The sequence below is a fragment of the Cotesia glomerata genome, linkage group LG4 (assembly GCF_020080835.1).
Source record: "Cotesia glomerata isolate CgM1 linkage group LG4, MPM_Cglom_v2.3, whole genome shotgun sequence".
Taxonomy (NCBI): domain Eukaryota; kingdom Metazoa; phylum Arthropoda; class Insecta; order Hymenoptera; family Braconidae; genus Cotesia; species Cotesia glomerata.
Window position 1 is genome coordinate 17,026,244 of NC_058161.1, and position 25,300 is coordinate 17,051,543.

Genomic DNA, 25,300 nt, shown 5'->3' on the forward strand with positions numbered 1-25,300 from the left:
GTAGATCCAACGGGTCCATTAGCAACATTACGAAGACTGTTACTGTCTGATGCAAGCTTAGAGCGCTTCCATCGATGGATGACCGACCGTTGGTACACTGTTGCCTTCAGTGTTATTATTATCATGACTGGATTGGTAAGTTCTCTTTAGCACTCAATTAATTTATTATTTAAACTCGCAAATGTACCCTTTTTTATTTAATTTAAATCCCTTACAGGTAATAATGACTCGGTTACTAAGCAAGCAATCAGATACAAACATGAAAATAATTTATCTAAACGAAAGCAACATCAATAACAGTAAAAGTTTAGACGACAGCCGTAGAAATAACAATTATTTTAACGAAGTTAAAATATTCAAATGTTTTACTATTTTCAAGAAGCGGCTGCTAGAAAAAATGAAAACGCTCGTTTCGCCGAGGAAGAAAGACATCAGCTCGTTAGAATCACTGCAATCTATTTCCTCGGAGTTTGTTACTTATAATAAATTTAAGAACAATTATTATAGGAGCAATAGTGGTGATGATGATAATAATTTTTATCTCATAAGTTTGATAAGTAAGTTTTATAATAAAAACAAGAAAATTAGGAGGCAGAGAAAATTAATGAACAATTTGGTGGCTGTAGATAATGGCAAGGTAACTAACACCCAATTGTTGAGTGATAATAATTACTATTTGATAAATTATAGAGATAATTTGGATGTGAGAAATGCAACATCCGATTTAGAAAATTTACTACGACAAAGTTAGTAATTAATTTTTCATATAACCTGCATTGAAAATGCAAGTTTCAATGCCTGTTGAGCCAACCGAAACTAGTCAATTTCAGACCAATAATGCGACTGTTGCTGGGCAGGAATCAATCATTTTCTTCCCGATGGGCAGAAAATGACGATTTTCTGCCCGCAAGATGAAGTTGCAGCTTTATTTTCAATCCTATCAGAGTATCTTTTGTTTATTTTGTATCTTTATAATTGTCATTCTAACCGTTAACTGTACTGACATATTATAATTCCGTTACTAAGCATAAATAAGAATGACAAAAGAAAACTATTCAATTTACGAATAATGTTTAATAAAAAATAAACCATTACTTTCTTGAATTGTAGTTTTTAATTTTCTTAATAAATTTTATAATAAAATAGTATTTTTGCTATTCGTCTGAAACTATCTAGTTCTGGTTGGTTCCAGACATTGAAGCTAGTATTTTAAATGCAACTTATATGAAATAGTATATTACATACCTAGGCCAGTAAAATAAGAAAAGTCTCAGATCACATGTAATTGTTGGCCGAGGCGAAGCCGAGGTTGACAAACATGTGATCTGAGGCTTTCTTATTTACTGGCCAAGGTGTGTATACTATTTTTCTGCTCGACGTAGCCGGAATGTGGCAACTTTGTTTAGCGCAGCGGCCAGAAAGTTGCCACTTTCCGGCCGGAGGGCAGAAAAAAATTTGTCGTCATTGTGTAGAGTGTTAAAATTTGTGTGTACACGGTGAGAAATTTCCATTATTTTTTATTCTGCATGGATTTTAGATATTACAATGGTACATATTACTAGTGAACCTTATTGACTCAGAATAAAATTTTACAATGGCCCATAGTAATTTCCGAAACAAATGAAATCAGACATAGTAAATGGTAAAAATTGAAATGTACCATAGTAAAATGAAATATGCAATAATTTAAATTTCCGAATGTACTATAGCAAAAAAAATAAGAAAACGTTTGTAAAAAATAAAAAATTTTAGAGTAAAAAATGTTTTTAGCAATCAAAAAAAATATCAAACCAAACAAGATTTTTTTTGTTTGCAATAATTTTTAAAAATATTTTTTTAAAATATAGTTTTTTTTATTTTTTTTTTTCATTTTTAACAATGAACGTAGGATTTATTTAGGCAGTTAATTTTTATTATGAATAATTATAAACACAATATATAACTTTTAAATTATTTTTTATTATTATTAGAAGTGTCGGTTGCAGATTAACCATCAAATGTTTGTTTTCATTTTAATTTTTCACGTTAAATTATTAAATATTTTATTATTTATGAATCTTACAAATTTTCATTAACTATTCATGTGTTGATGGATTTATAAACTAATATTTATTTAAAACTTAATGTTTATTGCAATTTTCATAACACCGTTAACCACTACTGATAGCGTCTGTACACTTATGTTGACAAAACAAAGCAGCACGAAAAAATGAAAGAGCGCGCGTCGCGATTGACGCGCATACGTTTACTATGGGACATTTGAAAATTTCATAGTCACAATTTTAAATTTAAACCGAGTACACGTGACTAAATGTGAAACTTTTTTATAAATTTTTATTGTCGACTGAGCAACAGAAATTTTACTATGGAACTATAATGAAAAGTTTTAAGCACACTAACAGTTTTTGTTCTGTCAGTTTACGAAAATTTTTTATATATGTTTATGTAACAGTTGCATGGTCAAATTTACTATGGTCCCTAGTAAATATTGATTGGTACAATATGATATTCTTAAATTTTTATGGTAATATTTTGAATTGAGTCATTAAGGTTCAGTCTTATTATGTATGCATAGTAAATTTCTACAGAAATTTCTCACCGTGTAGAATATTACACTGTAGTGTGTAGAATTTAACATTCTAGTGTGTTAAATCATTAAATTAATACATGAGAATGTTAAATTCTACACACTAGAGTGTAATATTTTGCACACAAACTTTAACACTCTACACAATGACGAAAAATTTTTTACTGTGTACTATTTTCAGAACTTATTATAAACCTTTTTAATGTTAAGGACGTATCCAGATAAAAAAGTTTTCTTCTATATAATTACCTTCAGTAATTTTATAGACTTATTATTGATTAGTTTTTACGCAAAGGTAAAATTTCAAGTCCTTACGGCACTAGTTTGTAAATATTGGCCGTTTAAATTTGGACGAATGTTTTGTTGTATAACAATGCCACTTTTCTTAAGATTCTTTTATAAAACTAAAAATCATAAATTGAAAATTAACAACGACGTTTTTGCAAATAAAATTACAGCAAGCGCGAATTTTATTATAAAAAATGTTTGAAGCGAGTTTCTTCTAGTAACTTGATAAATAAGACTCGGCGAATTGACAACATCATTCTGCGCGGAACTGTCGGGAACCATTAACGCGCAGCTGAGTTTAATTAACCTGCTAGGCTCGCAGATACAGATTAACTATGGGCTATCACAAAAATTAAAAACTTTTAAAAATTCATTCAATTATATTTATTAAGGAGGTTCGAGCGTGATTTATGAGTCAAAATAATGTTTAAAATTTTCTTACTTTCAGTCTTTCCAATATTCGTCAAAATTGTTTATTTTAATTTAAAGTAATTTGAACAATTTAATAATTGATGATTTTTACTTATTTAAGGTGCTCCTTTCGCCGCCAATGTAAAATAAAAAATATTAGATTATGAGTAAATTTAATTTTTTTCTAATAGTTAAGGTCCTTATTTATCTTATAGTGAAGTTTAAATTATACTTTACCGGACAAATTTTTGAAAAAATAAAATTTTTAAATGTTAGTATTTGTTCAGAGTCTTACGAGAAAATCAGACGTTTGCAGTATTTCTCGAATTATACTATCAGTCATGGATTAGATGAAGTAAAAAAAAACTAAAAATCAGATTTTCGAAATATTCAGGTTTCTTTTTTTGCAATAAAATATATCAGTTACCGAGATATTTATTGAGAAATTAATATTTAAAAATCACAAAAAATTCTCAAGTTACCTACTATAAAATGGAGTCAAAAGATTTGGCAACGTTGCGTAGCGCGCGAGCTTCAGACCATTCAATAAATTCAAACTAAACTTTAACGCGCTTATGTTTTTCATGCATACTTATTAGTTAATTTATTGTTAGCAAACTTTCATAATTCATAATTGAAAAATAAAACAATAATTAAAAAATACTAGCATTCCTGCCATGAGACATTAGAATGTTATGGTTTTGTGACTAAACATTTTTAATTAATTTATTTATTTACACTGACTGCAAAAAGTTAAACGCGGTTAAGGTTATATTGTGCAAATAAAAATGTAAACAACCGAAATAAAGCGTTGCCAAATCACGGATAGGTTACTAACAGCTGATTTACAACAGTCAAATTAATTTTTGTATTTAACTATTTTTTTTTTTAATTTTCAAAATTTCAACGATTAATGCCTCATATACTATTTATTTTTTAATTTTAGGAATTTTTATGGGTTTTGTATTTTAATTTATTGAAAATTTACTACTACAGTTGTTATGACTCAACTGGAGCGAAAGGACTTCCTTAATCAAATAAAGTAATAAAATGACTCTCGTATTACTTGCCGGATTAAATAAACAGATTTGGCAACAGCGCGTTTGATTATACCCATTACAGAGACGTGCGTTAGTGTGTCAGTTAAATATTTCTCTCTCTGTAACTATATTTATATCCTTTTCTTTTTTCTCAGGTGTTGACGCGACGTTGCCAAATCTTTATTCGAATAAATAGAAGACGATAAACGAGTTAAAAACATAAAATTTAACTTTAAATATTTCAAAAATTATATCGGTAATGTATTATTATTAAATTTTTTTTATATTTTTCAATAATCCAAGTTTCTTGTGTATAGTTTTTTATTCATTAAAGTTGGGAGGTTAATATTGAAAAAAAAAATTAAAGTATCGACTAAAGTTTGTCCGCCATAAGAGCCCGTGTATAAGGAGATAAAAAATGTGATTTTTGAAATTTAATAACTAAGTAACTAAACGGTGAATCTTTTCAAAATTTTAGACTTAGATAAAAGACGTATTTATTTATATATATACTTAATTTTAAAGCTCAAAGTTGGAAAGTATTTTTCACATTAGATTCGCTCGAACCTCCTTAAAACTAAATTTTATTTATCAAAAGTCGGTTTCCATTATTTCTAAGTTTTAATTTCAAACATTAAATACCTAAACTTTAATTTTGAATTTTAAATAAAGTCCGTCCTTTTTATGTCGATAAATTTTTAACAAACCAGCCATTTTATCGCAAATTCATTATTTATCAACTGTTAAAACCTATAACACAAAAATAACCTTGAAAACAGAGTCAAAACATCAAAACTCAGCATAAACAACTCTCGTAAGTTAGAGTGGGGGGTTGTGACGTCACAAGGTCAGAAAAGCGGCGCAGTAAGATTATTTTCGTACTTCTGCGCATGTGGAGGGGCAAAAGAGCGCTTTTATATTAAAATTTTTTTTGTTGTAGAAAAATATTTCCTAAAATTAAACACTTATTTTGGGGACGTCCTTGACAATCTTCTAAAAAATGTAATTTACTGTACATACATGTAATTATCTTCACTTGAATAGAAAACTATGAATAAGAAATTTTTTTAAATAATTATAAATTCACAACCGAAACAATGAAAATTTCATTGGTTAATTTATTTATTTTAACAATTGTAATGTATATATACGCAATAAATTATACAGTAAATATATATTTTTATGATTGTTTTTTTTTTTTTCAATAACAGCAGCATATAGCTGACAAATATCTAATAATATTGTAAAATAAAGTGTATACATATTTATTAATAACAATAATAATTGTGATTAATTTACAAACAGTGTTATTTATAATTAAAGCATATAAATAATTATTAATATATAATTTTAAATATTGGTAAGAATATATGATTATTTTGGCAATTGATATTAAAAAAAAATATATATATATTAAATATTATATATATTATTTTGATTGTTACATTTTAAGGACATCACAGTAAAATTTTATTGTAAAATAATTTTTGGCTTATAGAGGTTTCATTTTATTAATTTTGGCACGATTTTAATTGCCGGTTGATCATTTCATTAAAAAATCAATAAATTCACTTAATATTTCATATTTATAAGCTACCGCTAAGTAAATAACAGCGAATCTTACAAGTATTGACTTGGCATTTTGTCATTTGGAAGAGCTTAAACCATCACTTTTTTTTAAGAATATATGTATATATATTTAGATAAATTCGTAATCGCAAATCCTATTTTCTTCTTTGTCGTCATCGATTTTGCTATTAATTTATTTTCCTAAAAAACCAAAAATATCTTTTCTAAAAATCAAAGCTGTTCCACTTCCTTCTCCGGAGAAAAATATGAGAAAAAAAAAAGTCGCGTACGAGCAAGAAAATCATATTTGCTCTACGCAAGATAGCAGGGTCAGCAATAGCAAGTATTACTAGGTGGCAGTTCCGGGTCATGGCAACGCAGCACTTTTTGATGAGGCAACAACGCAGTGTCCATTGTTGCTTCCATCCTGGTCATAACTCTGTCTAATAGTAATTCGATAGCTTGGGAAATGTTGTGACCAGTTGCTGCACTTGTTTCTAAATAAGGCATCCTGGAAAAAATGATTAAACAATTATTGTTTTTTGAGTAAAAATTTGTAACACGCGCTGAAAACGCAAAAAAAAATTTATTTGAAACAAGTTATAATTTTGAAAAATATTAGCTTGGTACAACAGATGTTATTGTTGAAAAAGCTAAAATATTTTGTTCAAACAACTAATAACTTTGTTAGCCAAATTTTCAAAATTTTTTTAAAATTTTTCCCGGTCTCAGACCTTAATTTTAGCGTCAATTTTTAGAGTGTTGGATGTGTGTGAACACAAAAATATTGTAATGTATTAATTGTTCAATGTGTTGACAATAACATGCAACCTGAATTTTAGGTTCAAGCACCAGGATGGCTAATATTTTTAAGGATTAGTTTGCCCTCTCAAACTTTCACGCTCAGCGTGTCTTAAAAAAATTGGCAATTTTATTGATAAAATAACCATTTATTTCAATTCTTGCGATTGGGCATGAAAAAAAGTTTGGAAAATCCAAAAGTGCACGCCTCATAATTTCATTTTCCATAATAAAATTGATTAAAATAAAATTTAAATACTTTTAAATCTTTCGCACCATTGTCCACCCAGAAAAGAAAGGCACTGCGCATGTGTTGTAAACGAACCTTATTTACATAGATATAGATATAGAAACGATAAGTGGATTTTAGTTTATTGCTAATTATAATTAAACTACATTGAATTAGACCGTGATCTTCGAAAGGACTTAATTTTGGTTAATACTGAAGCGTATAAAAAAAAATGGACTTGATCAGTTAAGTTTTTTGGCAGTTATCGTGACCACGCCAGTTGCCATATACACATCAGACACACAGACGTCCACGAAATAATTTTTTTAAACATTTTTTTTATTTATTTAGAAAGCAAAATGTTTTTTAAAAATGTCATAAGTATTGAAACTATTTTTTTTCCATGACATTTATGCGTAAATATTATTCTACAAATGCGATAGATAATGAATAGAAACAATTTTAGTTAAAAAAAATTACTTGATTTTTGTAAGGCGAGAGTAGAGCACTGCTTCATCCGCTTCACTTATGAGGCGTGCAATTTGAATATTTTTTAATTCTTCAAATCAAATTAAATACCATCTCTAATATAATACAAGTTTTTAACATGTAAAATCATTTTTAATCATTTTGGTTGATAAAAGATGGATTATAATCCAAAAAATATCTAAATGCGGAGTTTTTACACTAATATGAGTTTTTTCCAATAAAAAATCAATCAATTTACTTAGCTAATTTTTTTTTTCATTAACAATATAAATAAAATCCTTTGCGGCGTAAATTTTACTCCTGAAGAAATAAATTAATTGAATAAAAATTCATTACGTTAACGTTCTAGTGGCAGAACTGTTCAAATGTGTTATTTCTTACGTCCAGTCACTAGATTTAATAATTAATGTAATTTCTCAATAACCCGGGAAAATTTATGAGTAAAAAAAAAAGAAAAGATTAATAAAATTACCCATGTTTTTTTGCTAATTCACGAGCTTTTTCTTCACTTATGACCCTTCTGTCCTCAAGATCAACTTTGTTTCCACACAAAATTATATCTGGCTCCTCACAGTACGCATGTGTCTAATAAATAAATTAATCGTCAATCATTAATTAACTAGTTAGTTCATTAATAATTTTTAAACTCACCTTTAATTGTTCCAACCAATTTCTAACTTCCAGAAACGATTGCTCATTTGTCAGGTCAAATAGCAACAAAAATCCCATTGAGTCTCGGTAAAATGCCGTTGTTAAACTTCGGAACCTAAAAAACAGTAAAAATGTAATATAATCTTCATTATTATTAACAAAGAACAATTTAATTTATTGAATACAAACCTTTCTTGACCTGCAGTGTCCCAAAGTTGTAAATGAACCCTCTGCTGTCTTCCAGTTGCATTTTTATGGATCTTAAACAGCAAAATTAGTTTATTTTTTAAATTGCGATGTAAAATCCTGATTTTTAGTAGATTTCATAGCCATAATTTATAGCTAAATTTGTCATTAAAGACAAATTTGGGAACTGGGGAAATAAAGGATAAAGGGGGGAGGAGGGACCTTACTCAGTAGGAATTTTTCGGTAACCGAAAAAATAATTCAGACAGCCCAGACCGGGACTCGAACCCGGATCATTTGGTTACGCGCCAAAGGCTCTACCAGTTAAGCTATCCGAGACATTGTCCGTAACTACCATTCCGTCACCTAATAAAAATCCTGATTTTTAGTAGATTTCATAGAAATCTAACTATTGCATTGGTCCTCATGACGGAACTTTTAAAAAATTTTGCTATATTTCGACTATACTCGTCGAGCTGAGTCGGAAAATGCATATGGTTCAAAAGTTTATATGTGTATATATATATATATATATATATATATATATATATATATATATATATATATTTATTTATTTATATATATCGGATATAACGCGGCTTGTCACGACGATAGCGTCGCCAATTTACAACCGATCTCTACCAAACTCAACATAGTTATTCTACAGATAAATACTAAAGTCAAGTTCGAAGATGATCTTAATCGGTGAAGTAATTTAGAAATACCAGGATTTCAAAATTTTGAAAATCATAAAAATTCATATTTCTTCACTTTCTTACTCGAATAATTTTTGAATGGGATAACTTATTGAAATTCTATAAAATGCATCTGAAAGCTCTTTAATTAAATTAATTTAATTTAATTAAATAAGCTTCAATTTGAGTACCATATCATATGTGTAGTCTTAAAATTATGTCCTATTCCGCTATGCCAATTATGAAATTTGCTATTGCACTGGTTTTAAAATTTTTCCGTTGATATATATTTTTGTCGATTGCATAGAAGTTAAAAACCCTAGTTTTGTATACAATCCTCGATATATTTTTTTTCTATTCATGATGAAATCTACTTCCATTTCGGCTGCCGAATGGTCTTTTAATTGTTGCTTCAAATTGAAATTCCGAGGTAAATATCAAAGATATGAAAAAATTTCAGCTTAAAGCTAAAAAATCGAGATCTTATGCTCAAATTTTTGGTTTTTCCAAATTATCTTTCAAAACGATTTTTCATAGCTAAATATTGATCTAACAACAAGAAGTCATTGGAGTTCCTTGTTGGAAATTTAAGGAGAAACACCACTGTGACGGTCGAAAAAAAAGGTGATTTTCGAGAATTTTTAACTTCCCGCTAAGAAAATTGAAAATTTTCAAAAATCGGGAAGTTATTGTTTTTACCCCGTTTTTCGAAAATTGAGTTTTCATCAGATCTCGACGTTTTGAGGTCCTAGGAAGCTTCCCTGACTATTCCCGCAATGGTGTCTGTATGTGTGTGTGTGTGTGTGTGTGTGTGTGTGTGTGTGTGTGTGTGTGTGTGTGTGTGTGTGTGTGTAAACCTCTCATAACTTTCAAACGGCTTGACTGATCAATTTCAAAAACTAATCAGCTCTTAACATCAAAAAACCACGTCGATTGCTACCAAGCCGGTCAAAATCGCTTGATTCGATCGTGAGTTATCTTTGATGAAAGAAATCGAAAAAAAAAGTGTTTTTTTTCGAATTACACCGAAATTTCCGGTCTGATCAATTTGTGTTCGAAAATATATCATAGAATTTGAAAAACTGGGTTGAATGCCGCCAACCACGTGAAAATCGGTACAGTCATTCCAAAGTAATTGCGGTTTGAAAATTCAAAAAATAGTGTTTTATTAAACTTCTATCAGACTTTTGAGCTCGGAGAGCTCAAAACTACACGGAAATTTTATAACGTAATAAGTGCAATTTTGAGTATTTAATTACGAAAGTAGCGGGAAGTTGCAGGGATGGCCTTCAGGGTCAACCATTTTCCTAATTTTTTTGACAGGGAAAATAAAGAAATTTCGGGATCAGATTTTTTTTTATTTTATTAAGGGTACATTAAAGATTATTACCCTAAATTTTTATTAAAAAATTAGGAAAACGGTTGACCCTGAAGGCCATCCCTGCAAATTCCCGCTAATTCCATACTTAGGCGCTTAAAATTGCACCAATGACGTTTTTGAACTCTTCGAGCTTAAAATACAATTTATGAGTAATTTTGAGCTCTCCGAGCTCAAAGAGATTGCTTTCCTATGCTTTTGAGCTCTTGAGCACACACACACACACACACACACACACACACACACACACACACACACACACACACACACACACACACACACACACACATCGTGACAACCTCGCGGGGATAGTCAGGGAAGCTTCCTGTGACCTTCAAATGTCGAGATTTGATGAAAACTCGATTTTTGCAAAACGGGGTGAAAACAATAACTTCCCGATTTTTGAAAATCTTCGATTTTCTTAACGGGAAGTTAAAAATATTTAATTATTATAAAGTTATTAACAATCTTGTAGAGCATCAGAAAAAATTTCGTCCTCCATGATCACATCGATTACTCAAAAACGGAACATCTGAAAATAAAAACCCAAATTGCTTTTTAATCAGTAAGGATGTAGTTACTGTTGCACGTACAGAATTTTGAAAATTTTAATTTTCAAAAAAATGGTGACTGATTGAGAATTTTCTCATTATTTTTATTGTTTTTTTTTTTGTTTTAACCCGGCTAAAAAAATCTCAAAAATCAAAATTTTCAAATTCTGTACATGCAACAATAACTATAGCCTTACTGATTAAAAAGCAATTTGGGTTTTTATTTTCAGATGATCCGTTTTTAAGTGATCGATGCGACCATGGAGGGGGAAATTTCTTCTAGTGCTCTACGAGATTGTTAATAACTTTGTAATAATTTAATATTTTTTAATAAAAATTCAGGGTAATAATCTTTTATATACCCTTAATAAAATTAAAAAAATCGGATCCTCAAATTCCGTTATTTTCCCTGTCAAAAAAATTCCCGAACATCACCTTTTTTTCAACCGTCACAGTGATGTTTCTCCTTAAATTTCCAACAAAAAAACTCCAATGACTTTTTGTTGTTAAATCAATACTTAGCTATGAAAAATCGTTTTGAAAGAAAATTTGGAAAAACCAAAAATTTGAGCATAAGATCTCGATTTTTTAGCTTTAAACTGAAATTTCAGCGAAAGTATCAAAGATACGAAAACAAGACATGAATGCAATTTTTTAGAGAATTAAATTTCCAACAAAAACCTCTAGACTTTGTGTTGTAAGATCAATAGTTAGCTATCAAAATCGTTTTTAAAAATAGTAAAAAAAAACTTACCACCCGTTTTTCACGGAAATCAATTCCAACAGTTGATACAAAGCGTGAAGTAAAAATTCCATCAGTGTACTGATACAAAAAACTAGTTTTACCAACACCCGAGTCACCAAGTGCCAGAAATTTTATCAAATAATCATAATCCATTATCAACAAATAAATCAATCGAGCTCCCCGCTCTTAAATTTGATCGGCAATTGAAATTCGAATGGAAACAAATTTTCGCCACCTGTTGCCTGACTCACTTGCAAATATTTACAAATATACAAACATACAAAATTTGATAAAAAAAAATTCATTAATTATTTCTTTAAATAAATAAACAACACTATTAAAACGAATCAAAAAGAATTATTTATATTATTTAATTAAATCTTTTAAAAGTAACTGATTTTATTGAAATGAATAATCAAGGAAAACTGATGTTCTATTAATAATAATATTTTTATATCGATTATTATTACTAATACAAAAAGAAAATAAATGAACTACTAGTTGGTTAATGAAAAAAAGCTGGCGATATAATAGACTACACTACAACAATATGGCGATGAAGGATTGCCTCCTGGTTCCCCTACTGACCTACATGCGTGTAATGACACCGCGCATTACGAAATACGTCTGTCGGCTCTGGGCTAAACAAATAAATATACAATCATAACAATGTATAGGTGCAATAGTGATGCACGCAATACGTGTGATATGTCTCCGTTTCCAGTCAAAATTGATGTATGCAGCGCAATCTGAAGGGTCGCAGTTGCGTAATACCTGGAACTATTTTACCTTCAAAGCGGCGGTAATGAAGAAAGCTGCTGTGCTGATGGTAAGTAGGTTAATCTGCTTTATCGGCTAGAGGTTAAGAGTTGGCGGTAGGTAAGCGATACTGGTATGGTAAGGTAGATCTCTGCGGGTGGGGATTGAGCTTATCTTTTTTACAAATATAAATAATGCTGTGAAGCGGGAAAGAATAGGAGTTACGGTAATTATTACGTGAAGCGTTCCACATTCACGTAACAGGATATTGGTAGGAAAGGATTGAGAAAGTAATGTGGAGAGGATCATCTTAATGTGAGTTTATAGAATATGCGAGAAAAAATTATTAGATAGCTCGGACTGGGATTCGAACTCTGAATGAGCTTAACACGTTGAAACAGAAGCGGAAGAATCGTCAACGGTCATAAGCAGTGTTGCCGATGGGTCCAATCTCGATTACTCTTTCCTCAAAGTTCGATTACCCGTTTTTACCCAACACTGTTACCAACTCTATTTTGAGAGCGGCAAATATGAAAATTTATTTATAATTTTATACTCTTACAGCATTGACAATATAAAGTGCATAAAATAATTTATTATTAAATAAAATCCTTTATTTTATATAAAAATTTTATAATGTTTGTAGCGACATTATTATAAATTTAATGTTTAAAATTTTTACAAAAGTCATAACGTAACATACATAAATATACTAATATTTAAACGTCTTTCTTATCCCAAATATTAGTATTTAACATTTCTTCATTTGGTTCAAAGTTAATAGTATCACTATCTTAGGATAAAAAGTATTCCAGCGATGTTTTATAAGTCTGTCGGAGATTTTCCGGAAATGTTCCGGAAGTGTTCCATGAATGATCCAGAACTATTTCGAGAACATTGCAAAAGTATTCCGGGGATGTTCCGGATTGTCTTATCATAGGAACGTTCCGGACCAGGAACTATTCCGGAACTTTTCAGGAAACTTTTTTTTTACACGGGCTGCTCAATGCTGCTTAACTTTGGTGATCTCCGTGTGTATTGAAGTTTCGGTCTGCTGTGTTGCTGTCTTAGATGATAATTATTCTATGATCTACATAATGTATTATATGAGTTTATCATAAATATAATATAAAAATTGATTTTATAATATATTTGGATAGTCATAATTCATAATTTATTTATTTTACCGAACCTCATTATAATATTACACTTATTTAAATAATAAAATAAATAATAATTTTACTATTAGGTAGTAGCAGAGCAGACCAAAACATCTCATAGGAAATGTAACAAATTTTGTATTTCCGAATTATTTAAACGTAATTATAAACATCATTTTACACTTTTTGTGATTACCAAAAAAAAATTTTTTTTCAAGGAATAAATTTTTTTATATGTTAATTATATAAAGGCATATATAATTATATATACTTACATATCTATACTAATAAATGAAGAGCCGGTTTTTTTGTCCGGTTATACTTACTTATACTTAATTAAAAATTTTCTAAAATTGGGATTATATGAGTTTTACCCCGTTTCTCGAAAATAGAGTTTTTTAATTAATAATTTCTTACTTATGATAAGGTGTTTTTCATTCTATATATACATATTATAGATTTTGACTACAATTTTACGCAACGAAAAAGAAGGAAATTTATGAAAAATATGAAAATTTTAGTACGCGAAAAAATTTTTAATTTATATGCTTTTTTAATCATAGGACTGTCCAAAATGATGAAAATTTAAATTTACTACTATCGAAAATGTTGACTTTTTCAAATTTTTAACTTCCCGCTAAGAAAATTGAAGATCTTCAAAAATCGGGAAGTTATTGTTTTCACCCCATTTTGCAAAAATCGAGTTTTCATCAGATCTCGACGTTTGAAAGTCACAGGAAGCTTCCCTGACTATCCCCGCGAGGTTGTCACGGTATCTGTATGTGTGTGTGTGTGTGTGTGTGTGTGTGTGTGTGTGTGTGTGTGTGTGTGTGTGTGTGTGTGTGTGTGTGTGTGAAAGTATGTGAACCACTTATAACTTTTGAACGGCTTGACCGATTTCATCGCGGTTGGTGCCATTCAAAAGGGATTGACCAAACTTAGATTTTGAAAACTATTTGGACCGATTCAGATCAATAGAATTTGAGAAATCTTCAAAAAACTGAAAAAAAAATTTTTTTCAAATGTGGTTTTTTTGGAATAACTTTTAAACAGCTTGATGGTTTAATTCTAAAAACTAATCAGCTCTTAACCTCAAAAAAACCACGTCGATCGCCACCAGTCCGGTCAAAATCGGTTGATTCGTTCGAGAGATATCGTGAACGAAAGAAAACCGAAAAAAGTGTTTTTTCGGAATAACTCCGAAATTCCTAGCGCGATCAATTCAAAATTTAAGATTCTTTGTGAGGCTTGAAAAACTGTATCGAATGCTGCCAACCGCGTGAAAATCGGTTTATTCATTCAAAAGTTATTGCGGTTTAAAAATTCAAAAAATAGTGTCTTATCAAATCTCTATCAGACTTTTGAGCTCGAAGAGCTCAAAAGCATAGGAAAGCAATCTCTTTGAGCTCGGGGAGCTTAAAATAACCCACAAATTGTATTTTTAAGCTCGAAGAGCTCAAAAACGCCATTGGTGCAATTTTAAGCGCCTAAGTATGGAATTAGCGGGAAGTTGCAGGGATGGCCTTCAGGGTCAACCGTTTTTCTAATTTTTTTTTCACAAACTTTCTCCGGACAATTTTGAAGACTGTTCAAAATTATTAAAAATCCAGATTTTTTATACGCCCTTTTGGCTTTAGACCGATAATTTTCTAAAGCCAAAAGGGCGTATATCTCAAGATACGCCCTTTTGGCGTTAGTACGTCAAAAATTTTCTTTCTGCAGATCTTTACGTTTTGAGCGGTTCTAAAAAAAATGGCAAAAAAACATTTTTTTATACGCCCTTTTGGCATGAAACCCTATCTAACTACTGTAATACGCCCTTTTGGCGTTTGGCACACGATATGAATGCTCATTTAAACAACTGCGAAAGTCCTGGCCCTGATAATTAAAAAGCGCAATATTTTTAATTTATTCGAGGTTTTTTTACATTAAAAAAAAATTATCTTTTGAATAACTCAAAAATATTCATTTTGTTAGATTAAGTTTAAATATTTAGTGATAATTTTTGGAAAAAATGAAATTGTGAAAAAATTGATATTAGATTTTTACAATGGCGTAGAATAAGATTTAAAAATCTCGTTCATTCTTCCGTAATCTCATTCTTCACTCCATTATTCTATTCTATTCTCCTAAAAATCTGTTATATATTTCACGTAATACATATATATAGATATATAATAGACTAGACCAGCGTATATACATTATATACATAGACCCAAATGCAAACGTTTCGTCTATGCTACTGGTATATTATATATTTATAGTATACAGGTTTTTTTAGTTTCTGCTCCCCTCAGAGGAACAATACAGATCCACGCACCTTTCGTTAGTGGTGCAAGTGCCAGGTATACTATTAAGTAATTTGAAATATCTTCCGGATAAAGTTATAAATTCTAAACTCGCCACGTTTATTAAAAATATGTTTTTATTTTAAAGTACAATTTTATTTTTGTTTAAAAGTAAGTGATTGTTGCTTGAACTTTTTTATTTTTAAATTAATAAAAGTGTGAGTGAGTTTTTATGAAGGTAAATCATTTTTTTATTCATCTAGTGCGAAAAAAAAATATTATTAAGAAAATTTTCTTGACAGAAAAACTTTTATTATTTGTAATTATTAAAAATAATTATAAATTGATCAAAGTTCATTTTAGTTAAGTTCATTTTTTTTTTAGACAGAAATTATTATAGATATTTACATAAAATTTATTCAGCTCAACAAATATACTCTTGAATAACTCAAAAAATATATATGTTTATTTTTTTTTATATTTTGTATATAAATTAACAACAGGTGAACGGATCATCAGAAAAATTGTCATAAACGCGTTAAAAAAAATAATTTTTTAAAAATTTACAAGCCAGAATGATTCCTTAATTTAAAAAAAGCTATACATTTGTTTATACATTGTGATAAAAAACAAAAAATATTAAAAATAACGAAATTTAAATTCTTTTTAATACTTCTAAATATTTTTAATACTTTTGAATTTCTTTTATAAAGAATTGAAGTTGTTAATTTTTTTTCTAACCAGGAAGAGATAAATATTTTATAATGAAGGTAATAGAGGTCGATATTTTTTTTTCTCTCAATTTAATTTTGTTAATATATTTCATGATACGCTCTACTGCACTCTGTATAAAAAAACTTTAGTACATTTTTAAGAAATTAATCTAGTTAATCTAAATTAATGGGAAATAGGTGTAGACTTCAAAAATTGGTTTTTTTTTTTTTTTATAATTCAATTGTAGAAATATTCAAAAATGTATTTTTAAAATTTAAAAACAAAATACACGCTTAATTTGAAATTCAATTCTAAACAATATCTTTATTTTTACTATTTTTTTATTGCAAAAAAAAAATGGTGAAAAATTGTACTTAATTTTTTTGTAAAAATTCAAGTTCAAATACAAGAGATCCTTAAGGTAGTACTACCGGTTTTAGAATTGACGTTCAGAATTTAATGAAAATTGGCATATTGATACTTTATAATATCATAATTAAGCAGTAAAATTTTTGGAACCTGAGCAAGTCCTGAAAAAAAGATATTAATATCTACATATTTTGCACGCCTCATAGCGCGAAGCGCGTGAGGTTGTGCTTTATACTCGACTCGTCAAGGTCAAGCAATTTTGTGATCTTTAAATGTCTCTATCACAACCATATTACACTTATACAATAATATAAGTAGATGTACACGGAGAAAACACTTAAATTAAACCATCTTTTACTTTCTAAAATCATTTCATGTTGCTATTTTGAAAAAAAAAACGTTTTGAAAAAAATTTTACGTGGACGTCCGGATGTCACCTCATTTTGGATGTACCAATGATTACTCCCGAACAAATTGATCTTTCAAGACCAGACCTTTTTTATTAGTTTACAATACATCTGAATAACTTTAGGACGGCTGTCTTTATGATAAAAGTGTAAGAGACCTTTTTTGTAGAGCGTTAAATTCTCTATAAGAATATGCTATGGACTTATATATATGAGGTGCGTATGCCGAGCTAGAAAAATAAACAAAAAAGAATTTTTTTTCCTATGTTATTTAAATGGGAAATGAAAAATTAGGGACAGACACCTCTAAATATTAATATTAAGAGCTCCGCTTTGAACAGGCTTCTGTTCTCACCTTCATGCAAGTTTTCAGCCTGTTTTTTCGTTGAAAAAAAAAAAGTCGCCTAAAATTGACACACCCTAATAGATATATATATATATAAAATGTATTGCTTATTGATGGCCTTGAGGGAGCTTCGGCTCTAAGGACAAATAAATATATATATATATATATCTATCTATCTATATGATGAACTTAATCCCTGGGTATCAGACCTAAAATTGACACAATCAAACACTTTGATGAAAAACATCTCACTGATGTTACGTTTTAGAAAATGAAATTCATAGTCTAAAATCTGAGCAGCGTTAAACTGAAAGTCGTGCCCACTCTCAAAATGATGATCCGCCAATGCCGTCATATTACTCTTGTTAATGTTGACAGGCCTGCAATTGTTGATGTGTGGATTAATCCGCTTCCTAAGTTTCTGTTTCGTTTGTCCTATGAATTTCATTTTCTAAAATGTAACATCAGTGAGATGTTTTTCATCAAAGTGTTTGATTGTGTCAATTTTAGGTCTGATACCCAGGGATTAAGTTCATCATATAGTGATATCATATCAGTGGCTAAAAGATTGATGCAATAATTGTTTTGTGATCTAATGTTTTTTGTTAAATTCCACTTTTATAAAGGGGTTTTCCATAAGGGTTTCTTTAAAAAAAAAAAAAAAAAAAAAAAAAAAAAATTTCTTTGGAAAATATTTTTTTTTTTTTTTTTTTAATTTTTTTCTTTGAAATGTGATTTTGAAAATATTAAATAGCAAGAATTTTTTATAGGGATTACTTTAAGACAATTTGTATTTATTTATATGACAAATAGTTTTGTATTAATTAATATTTTTTTAAATCATAATCAGTTCAAAATTGGGAGTCGGCATAGTAGATTTGAGAAGTATAACTGTTTTTACCATTACAGTTGTTTACGCTCAGTCTGTTGCTGTCTGTCTTGTATGTAATTATTGTAATTTTATAACTGATTATTGTTGACTAATTTGCTTAACAGCCGAGACCAGTGATTGCAGTTTCAATCGGCTTAGCGAAACGAATGGAAATTTTGAAAAAACGTTTTTAGAGATAATAGATAATTTAATAAACTATTTCACCACAAAGCGTTTTTTTCAAAAATTTCATTCTTTTCGTGAAACCAATCGAAACTGCAATTGCTCTGCTGCTGGGAGTGCGATAGAGATAGTTCCGTTGAACTCCGTGAGAGCAAAGCGAGAAAAAGATGGTCTCGCCTGTTAAATGGAATGGAGATTGACTAAGTTTCTTAATATTATGGTTACCACTTGTTTGACTTTATGTATATATTATCAAACGATGAAAAAATTTTTCGGAGTTTATTTTGAGATACAACAGTGTTAACCTTAAATGTAAGATTTTTAATGTTTTAATTTATCTTTTTGTTATCCTTGTCATATTGTTAGTACAATGTGTTTTCTTTTGTACAGTTTGCCTGATGAAGTTGTGAAATACAACGAAACGTTACAACATTTAAAAAATTTAACACTGAGTTATTTTTATGGTCCAAGTTCCTGATAATTTTCATTATTATTTATGATAAAAATTTTGTGAAAGAAAACAATAAAGATTTCGATAGCTTTTTTGCCTTCAAAAATTGGCTTTCATGTTTTTGGATAAAATCTCTATTCTATCTTTTTTTTGATGTTCTTGATATAATATTTTTTTTGAAAAGTACATAAAAAAAATAACCAATTAAAAAATAAATTGATCAATTTGATCAAAAAAAAAAAAAAAAAATTATCATGGCCCAGCATGGGTTGACCCCACCTGTAAATAATTACCAAACTTTTTTTTAAGGTAGTACTACCGTTACCACAAGAGTCGAATCATAAAACCTAATCTTATTTGATTAACGTAGTAGATTTCCTTATACTAAATCACGTTGGAGAAAGAGAGACAGAGATAAATTTTGAATGTTTTATATTAATAAATATTCTCATATTCTTGAAAACCATACTGATTATTATTAAATATGTTCTAGATGTTATTTTCTCTCGTTGTCTTGATTTTTATAAAAATCTGAACGTCCAGTTTTGTGAAATAAAATAAAGTCTGTGATTCTCCATAAGGATCAATGGTAAAAGCAAAAAAAGTTTGGAAAATCCAAAAGTGCACGCCTCATAACGCTCATTCATTTTGCAACATTTAAAAAATTTAATACTGAGTTATTTTTATGGTCCAAGTTCCTGATAATTTTCATTATTATTTATAAATTATGGATGATAACAGAAGTCATAATTTTTATCATAAATGCGCCGTAAAAACAAACAGAATCAAAAATTAAAAATGTTAATTTTTCATCTAGTCATGGCCCAAAATCGGGTTGACCCCGATTGTAAATAAGAACCAAAGTTTTTTAATAATTGATTTAAGATAAAAATTGACCTTCAGAATATTACACTTAAATAAACTTCAATTAGCTTCAATAAGTATTCAATTTTACTAACAATTAATTTAAAAAATTTATTTCCTGTATAACTTTGTACATGATTATATTTTTCCAAAAATTTATTTTCTGAAACATTAAACAAAAATTAAAAAAAAATTAATTTTTGCGCTTTTTTGACAAAAAACTTTATCTAACTGCTGTAATACGCCATTTTGTATTTCTTGTGATATAATTATAATTATATGAAATTATAGAGGAAAACATAAAAAAAATTATGTAAAAATTCATATAATTTTCTACAACCACTCACATTGTATATTTTTTTTAAATTCCTTTAAAATTTCTTCATTAAAAAAATTCATTTACAAATCAATTTCTTCATTATAATTTATAATATAATTAACAATAATTATTTTGTTATCAGGATACCGTTATTATTATTATTAATTCAAAATGAGTCGAAAACGTCAAAAAATATGCATGATGAACGCCACATCTGTTGAAGTTTCTTCCTTGAAAGAGAACTCACCAGAAACTCTTCAAAGCGCCCAAGAACCTCTACCCGGGTGTTCCCGCGATCATGATTTCGCGGGATCATTTTATCAGAACAACGGAGACAGCGTCGACGGAAGTTTGCTTTCCGAAGAACTCGAGTTACTGATACCTGGCAGAGAATTTTTTTTGATGGAAAAAAGAAGAACTCTTTACAAGCGAGTCGCTGACCTCTATGAATCCTTAAAGCTAGAAGACGCTGAAGAAAAGAAGAAGAAGAAGTCAACGACACAGATATCGAACAAAAATCTATCGATTGGTTAATATTTATATTTAATTCAATTTTATATATTTAAATACTTTATAAATTTGTAATATTTATGTCATTATTATTTATAATATATTATTTGTTTTTTTAATTTTGTGACTTTAATATATTTATTGTATTTTTTATCATGATCCTTAATCAAGATAGATAGATAGATTTGTTACATTGTACAGCAGTAAGAACTACCTTTTTACAATTTTTTCATCACAATTGTACTGCCTCTTTCTATTTCACTGCGTTCGAATTTTTTTTTTCAAATTTTCACTGCGTTCAAAGTTTCTGCCTTTCAAATTTCGCACCTAGATATCGCAACCTGCTCTTTCAACTTTTTATAATCTCTGCATATCTCTTGCGGCTGTGGACCGACTTGTGCTTCCTGTACTGTATTTACCCTATTCCTCACCTCTTTCGAACGGCTGTTGGAATAGTGGCGATGGGGAAACCACAGAGAAAACCCATGCCAGTACAAGTCGGCTACCGGAGCGACCCCCGACGGTTGGTTTGGAACTATTCGAATAACCGTCGGGGCTCGAACCCTCGCCTCTCGGCATGATGTACGAACGAACTAAGGGGGCGTCCATAAATTACGTGAGGCATTTTTGAAAATTTTTTGACCCCCCCCCCTCCCCCCACGCAAAAAAAAAAATTGGGGCTGCCACATGATACATTCCTGTGGCAGCCACATGATTTTTTCATGTGGCTACCACATGATTTTCATGTGACTGCCACATGATTTTCCTGTGGCAGCCACATGAATTTTTCATGTAGCTGCCACATGATTTTCCTGCAGCAGCCACATGATTTTTTCGTGTGGCTGCCACGTGATTTTCATGTGACTGCCACATGATTTTCATGTGGCAGGCAATAATATTTAAAACAGCAATAATAATGATCATAATAATAATAATAATAATCTATATTATTAAGAGAATAAAAAAAAATTTTGTGGCCAGTGTATTTATATGATAAAATGGGTTTTTGACCTGGAGTTGTGCCTTTTCAAGGTTTCATATCATTCTCACCAATAGTCAATTTATTATGATCAGAATTAAGGCTGCATTCGAAAATGCTCTATCTCTAGATACATAATCAAGAAATGATCTTGCATCTGGTGAACTACTGCCATTTCTAAAGATATAAGCTCATCCCTTCATTACACTCATCAAGACCTTTCATTTGAGTACCCACATGCATTTTTGATATATTTTTCATATATACATATATATAATATATATAAATATATGAAAAGTTAATGTGGGTACTCAAATGAAAGGTCTCGATGAGTGTAATGTCGGAGTGAGCTTATATCTTTAAAAATGTCAATAATTCACAAGATACAAGGTGATTTCTTAATTATTGATATTTTTAAAGATGTAAGCTCATCCTGATGTTACACTCATCAAGAGCTTTCGTTTGAGTACCCACATGCATTTTGATATATTTTTCATATACACATATATATAATATTTATAAATATATGAAAAGTTGATGTGGGTACTCAAATGAAAGGTCTCGATGAGTGTAATGAAGGGATGAGCTTATATCTTTAAAAATGGCAATAGTTCACCAGATGCAAGGTGATTTCTTAATTATGTATCTAGAGATAGAGCATTTTCGAATGCAGCCTTAATTCTTATCATAATAAATTGACTATTGGTGAGAATGATATGAAACCTTGAAAAGGCACAACTCCAGGTCAAGACCTTTCTAATGATACCAAATTCAATCATAAAACCCCATTTTATCATATAAATACACTGGCCACAAAATTTTTCTTATTCTCTTAATAATATGGATTATTATTATTATTATTATTATGTTAATTATTATTGCTGTTTTAAATATTATTGCCTGCCACATGAAAATCATGTTGCTGTCACATGAAAATCATGTGGCAACCACATGGAAATAATCATGTGGCTGCCACAGAAAAATCTTGTGGCAGTCACATGAAAATCATGTGGCAGCCCCAATTTTTTTTTTTGCGTGCCCTTGATGAGATTTCGTAAGATTTTCCCCAACTCCCTCCCCCCTCCCCTAATCTCACGCGAGATTCTTCAAAATTTATGTTTTGGCTGTAAACGTGTTGGATTATTGAGAAAAAAAAAAGCGCCATTCGGCTACACCCGACATGGATAGGTAGATTTCTTGTTTGAATATTGAAAAAAACACGTTATTAAAAGGCCGTAATGTCCTAAAATTTATTTTCTATTATATTTTTGCAAATAACGACATGAGATTGACTATAACAAATAGATATTTAAAGACATCTACCTAAAAAATCGGATTTTTTACAGATAAAAGTCATTTGATGATAAAAGCTAAAATTTAATTTATTCTTGATTTTTTTTTAATTTTCTTAACTACGAAATAAATTGAAAAAAGTATTAAAAGTCGACGAACAATAGCTTAAATTGAAGATAATTAAACATATTATGACAAAATTTTATTAAAATTACGACATGAGACCGGCTACTACCGATAGATTTATAAATAAATCTACTTTGCTACTTTGCTGCTCTGCAGGGTTCAGACGAATACGACAAACACTATTGTGTCAAATTTGGCCATATTTTATTATAGAAATACTATTTCACGCAATTTTACACTGTTTTCTGCTAGAGAAAAAATTACGTGATATTTGTTAAGATCCCCCCTCCCCTCTAAGTGAGATTTGGTAAGATTTAGCTTGATCCACTCCCCCCCTAGAACACCTCACGTAATTAATGGACGCCCCCTAACGATATAATGACTTAGTTCTCTCGGCCATCCTGCCGCTTTCCTTAATCAAGATATTTTATTAGTTAATATTTGCTTTCGTATATTTCGTTTTTCATAGTTTTTATTTTATATAAAGCTTTACGTTATGTAAAGTAATTTATATAAAATAAATAATGCTGTAAAGCGGGAAAGAATAGGAGTTACGGTAATTATTACGTGAAGCGTTCTACATTCATGTAACAGGATATTGGTAGGAAAGGATTGAGAAAGGAATGTGGAGAGGATCATCTTAATGTGAGTTTATAGAATATGCGAGAAAAAATTATTAGATAGCTCGGACTGGGATTCGAACCCAGAACTTTCCGAAGACATGTCGGCTACTCTACCATTTGAGCTATCTGGTCTATACTAAATTTCCTTTCGCTTATTCTATATACATTAAGCCACACCGTCCATCTTACGGTAAGCATTTTTATGAATATAAATAATGCTGTGAAGCGGGAAAGAATATACGTTAAATAAAAGTAAACTAGTAGAGCTCACTTTCGTTAAGCTATAATAAACCATACACTTAACAACAACGTTGTTGTTAAGGGGTTAGTTCCCAAGTAATATGTGCTTGAGCAAGATTTAGGTACCAGTGTCTTGAGCAAAAACCCTAGTTGCTAGTGTCTTTTTCTACATATGGGTCTTGCTCAAGTTCATGTTGAAGGAACTGGTTTAAGATGTATATATAACTAGCTCAAAACATCTTGTGCAAGAATATGAGACAAGTCTAATGCAAGGTGCATTGAAAAACTTACTGACGGATTTTTTGAATCAGAAACTCACAACAGACACTTACCCGTGACTTGCTCAAGATTTGTTCAAGATCCGTAATTCTCAGTAATTTTTTCATTTCTAAAGCATTTGTGAACCAAAAACTAACAGCAAATGTTGAAGCGTGACTTGCTCAAGATTTGCTCAAGATGCATGATGCATTATATATTTTATAGCACTTTTTTCTCTCCACTACTTGAAGATCTATTGATTCAGTGGTGCTCATTTAAAATAATTTTGTCTTGATCGATGAAACAATAGGTCTATACTCTAAAAGGTTAAGCCTGAACCTATAGTAAATATAGCAGGGGTAGAATTATGCGAACCGTCATTCGAAAACATTTGATCTTAAGCAAATCTTGCACAAGTATATTCAGCATGCTTCTGGTGTCAGTCATTCTCAAAAATTGATATAGTTAGTTTATCGATAAGCATCTTCAGATTTTCTCAATTTTCTTACACAATTCTTGAGCTATAATCTGGCCCAAAGTTCTTGTACAAGGCTTGTTCAAGACTTGTCAATTGAATTTGCTACAAGTATCTGAAGCCAAGACCCATAGGTAGAAAAAGACACTAACAACTATCGAAATTGAGACTAGACTTGCTCAAGCCTTGAAAAAGATTGCTGTATGGGTTTTGATATAATTATTATTATTATTTTATAATCTGAAATTGATTGATTCATTCAACAATTTTCATGAAATTAAATCTTAACTAATAATAACCTAAACTCATTATTTAAAAGAAAAAAAATTAACCAATAAAATAATTACGAGCATTTAATTTTATTTTCTTAGTACAAATAAAAAGAAAAATATTTAAATTATTTATTCGTCTGTAGGTAATTTTTAAATTAAAGTTATTTTTTTTA

At 29.8% G+C, this 25,300-nt stretch overlaps 2 protein-coding genes across 5 annotated transcripts in view; one reads left to right on the forward strand and one right to left on the reverse strand.

The window, feature by feature from the left end:
• The window catches only part of LOC123262848 (disintegrin and metalloproteinase domain-containing protein 10-like), a 110,398-nt gene extending 109,421 nt beyond the window's left edge, over positions 1 to 977 (forward strand). For all 4 annotated transcript variants that reach the window (XM_044725322.1, XM_044725320.1, XM_044725321.1 and 1 more), the window contains 2 exons: positions 1 to 135; positions 218 to 977. In XM_044725322.1, coding sequence (XP_044581257.1) covers positions 1 to 135; positions 218 to 751 — 669 coding nt within the window. In that variant the 3' untranslated portion in view covers positions 752 to 977. The remainder of the gene's footprint in view (positions 136 to 217) is intronic.
• A 5,045-nt stretch (positions 978 to 6,022) lies between these two features.
• LOC123263344 (ras-related protein Rab-27A) lies at positions 6,023 to 12,184 on the reverse strand. Its single transcript, XM_044726012.1, has 5 exons — positions 11,630 to 12,184; positions 8,255 to 8,325; positions 8,066 to 8,180; positions 7,887 to 7,999; positions 6,023 to 6,406 (listed from the first exon to the last, which is right to left on the reverse strand). Exons 1-5 carry the CDS (start codon positions 11,771 to 11,773, stop codon positions 6,226 to 6,228), a joined length of 624 nt encoding a protein of 207 aa, XP_044581947.1. The 5' UTR covers positions 11,774 to 12,184; the 3' UTR covers positions 6,023 to 6,225.
• Positions 12,185 to 25,300: the final 13,116 nt, after the last annotated feature.

Bases quoted from the DNA above. Each gene is read 5' to 3' on its own strand.
- LOC123263344 (XM_044726012.1), bottom strand. From the start codon at position 11,773: ATGGATTATGATTATTTGATAAAATTTCTGGCACTTGGTGACTCGGGT. The intron at 8,181-8,254 runs GTTTGTATTCAA...ACTGTTTTTTAG, and splicing joins GACACTGCAGGTCAAGAAAG to GTTCCGAAGTTTAACAACGG. The intron at 6,407-7,886 runs GTAATTTTATTA...CATTTTTTCCAG, and splicing joins GAATTAGCAAAAAAACATGG to GATGCCTTATTTAGAAACAA.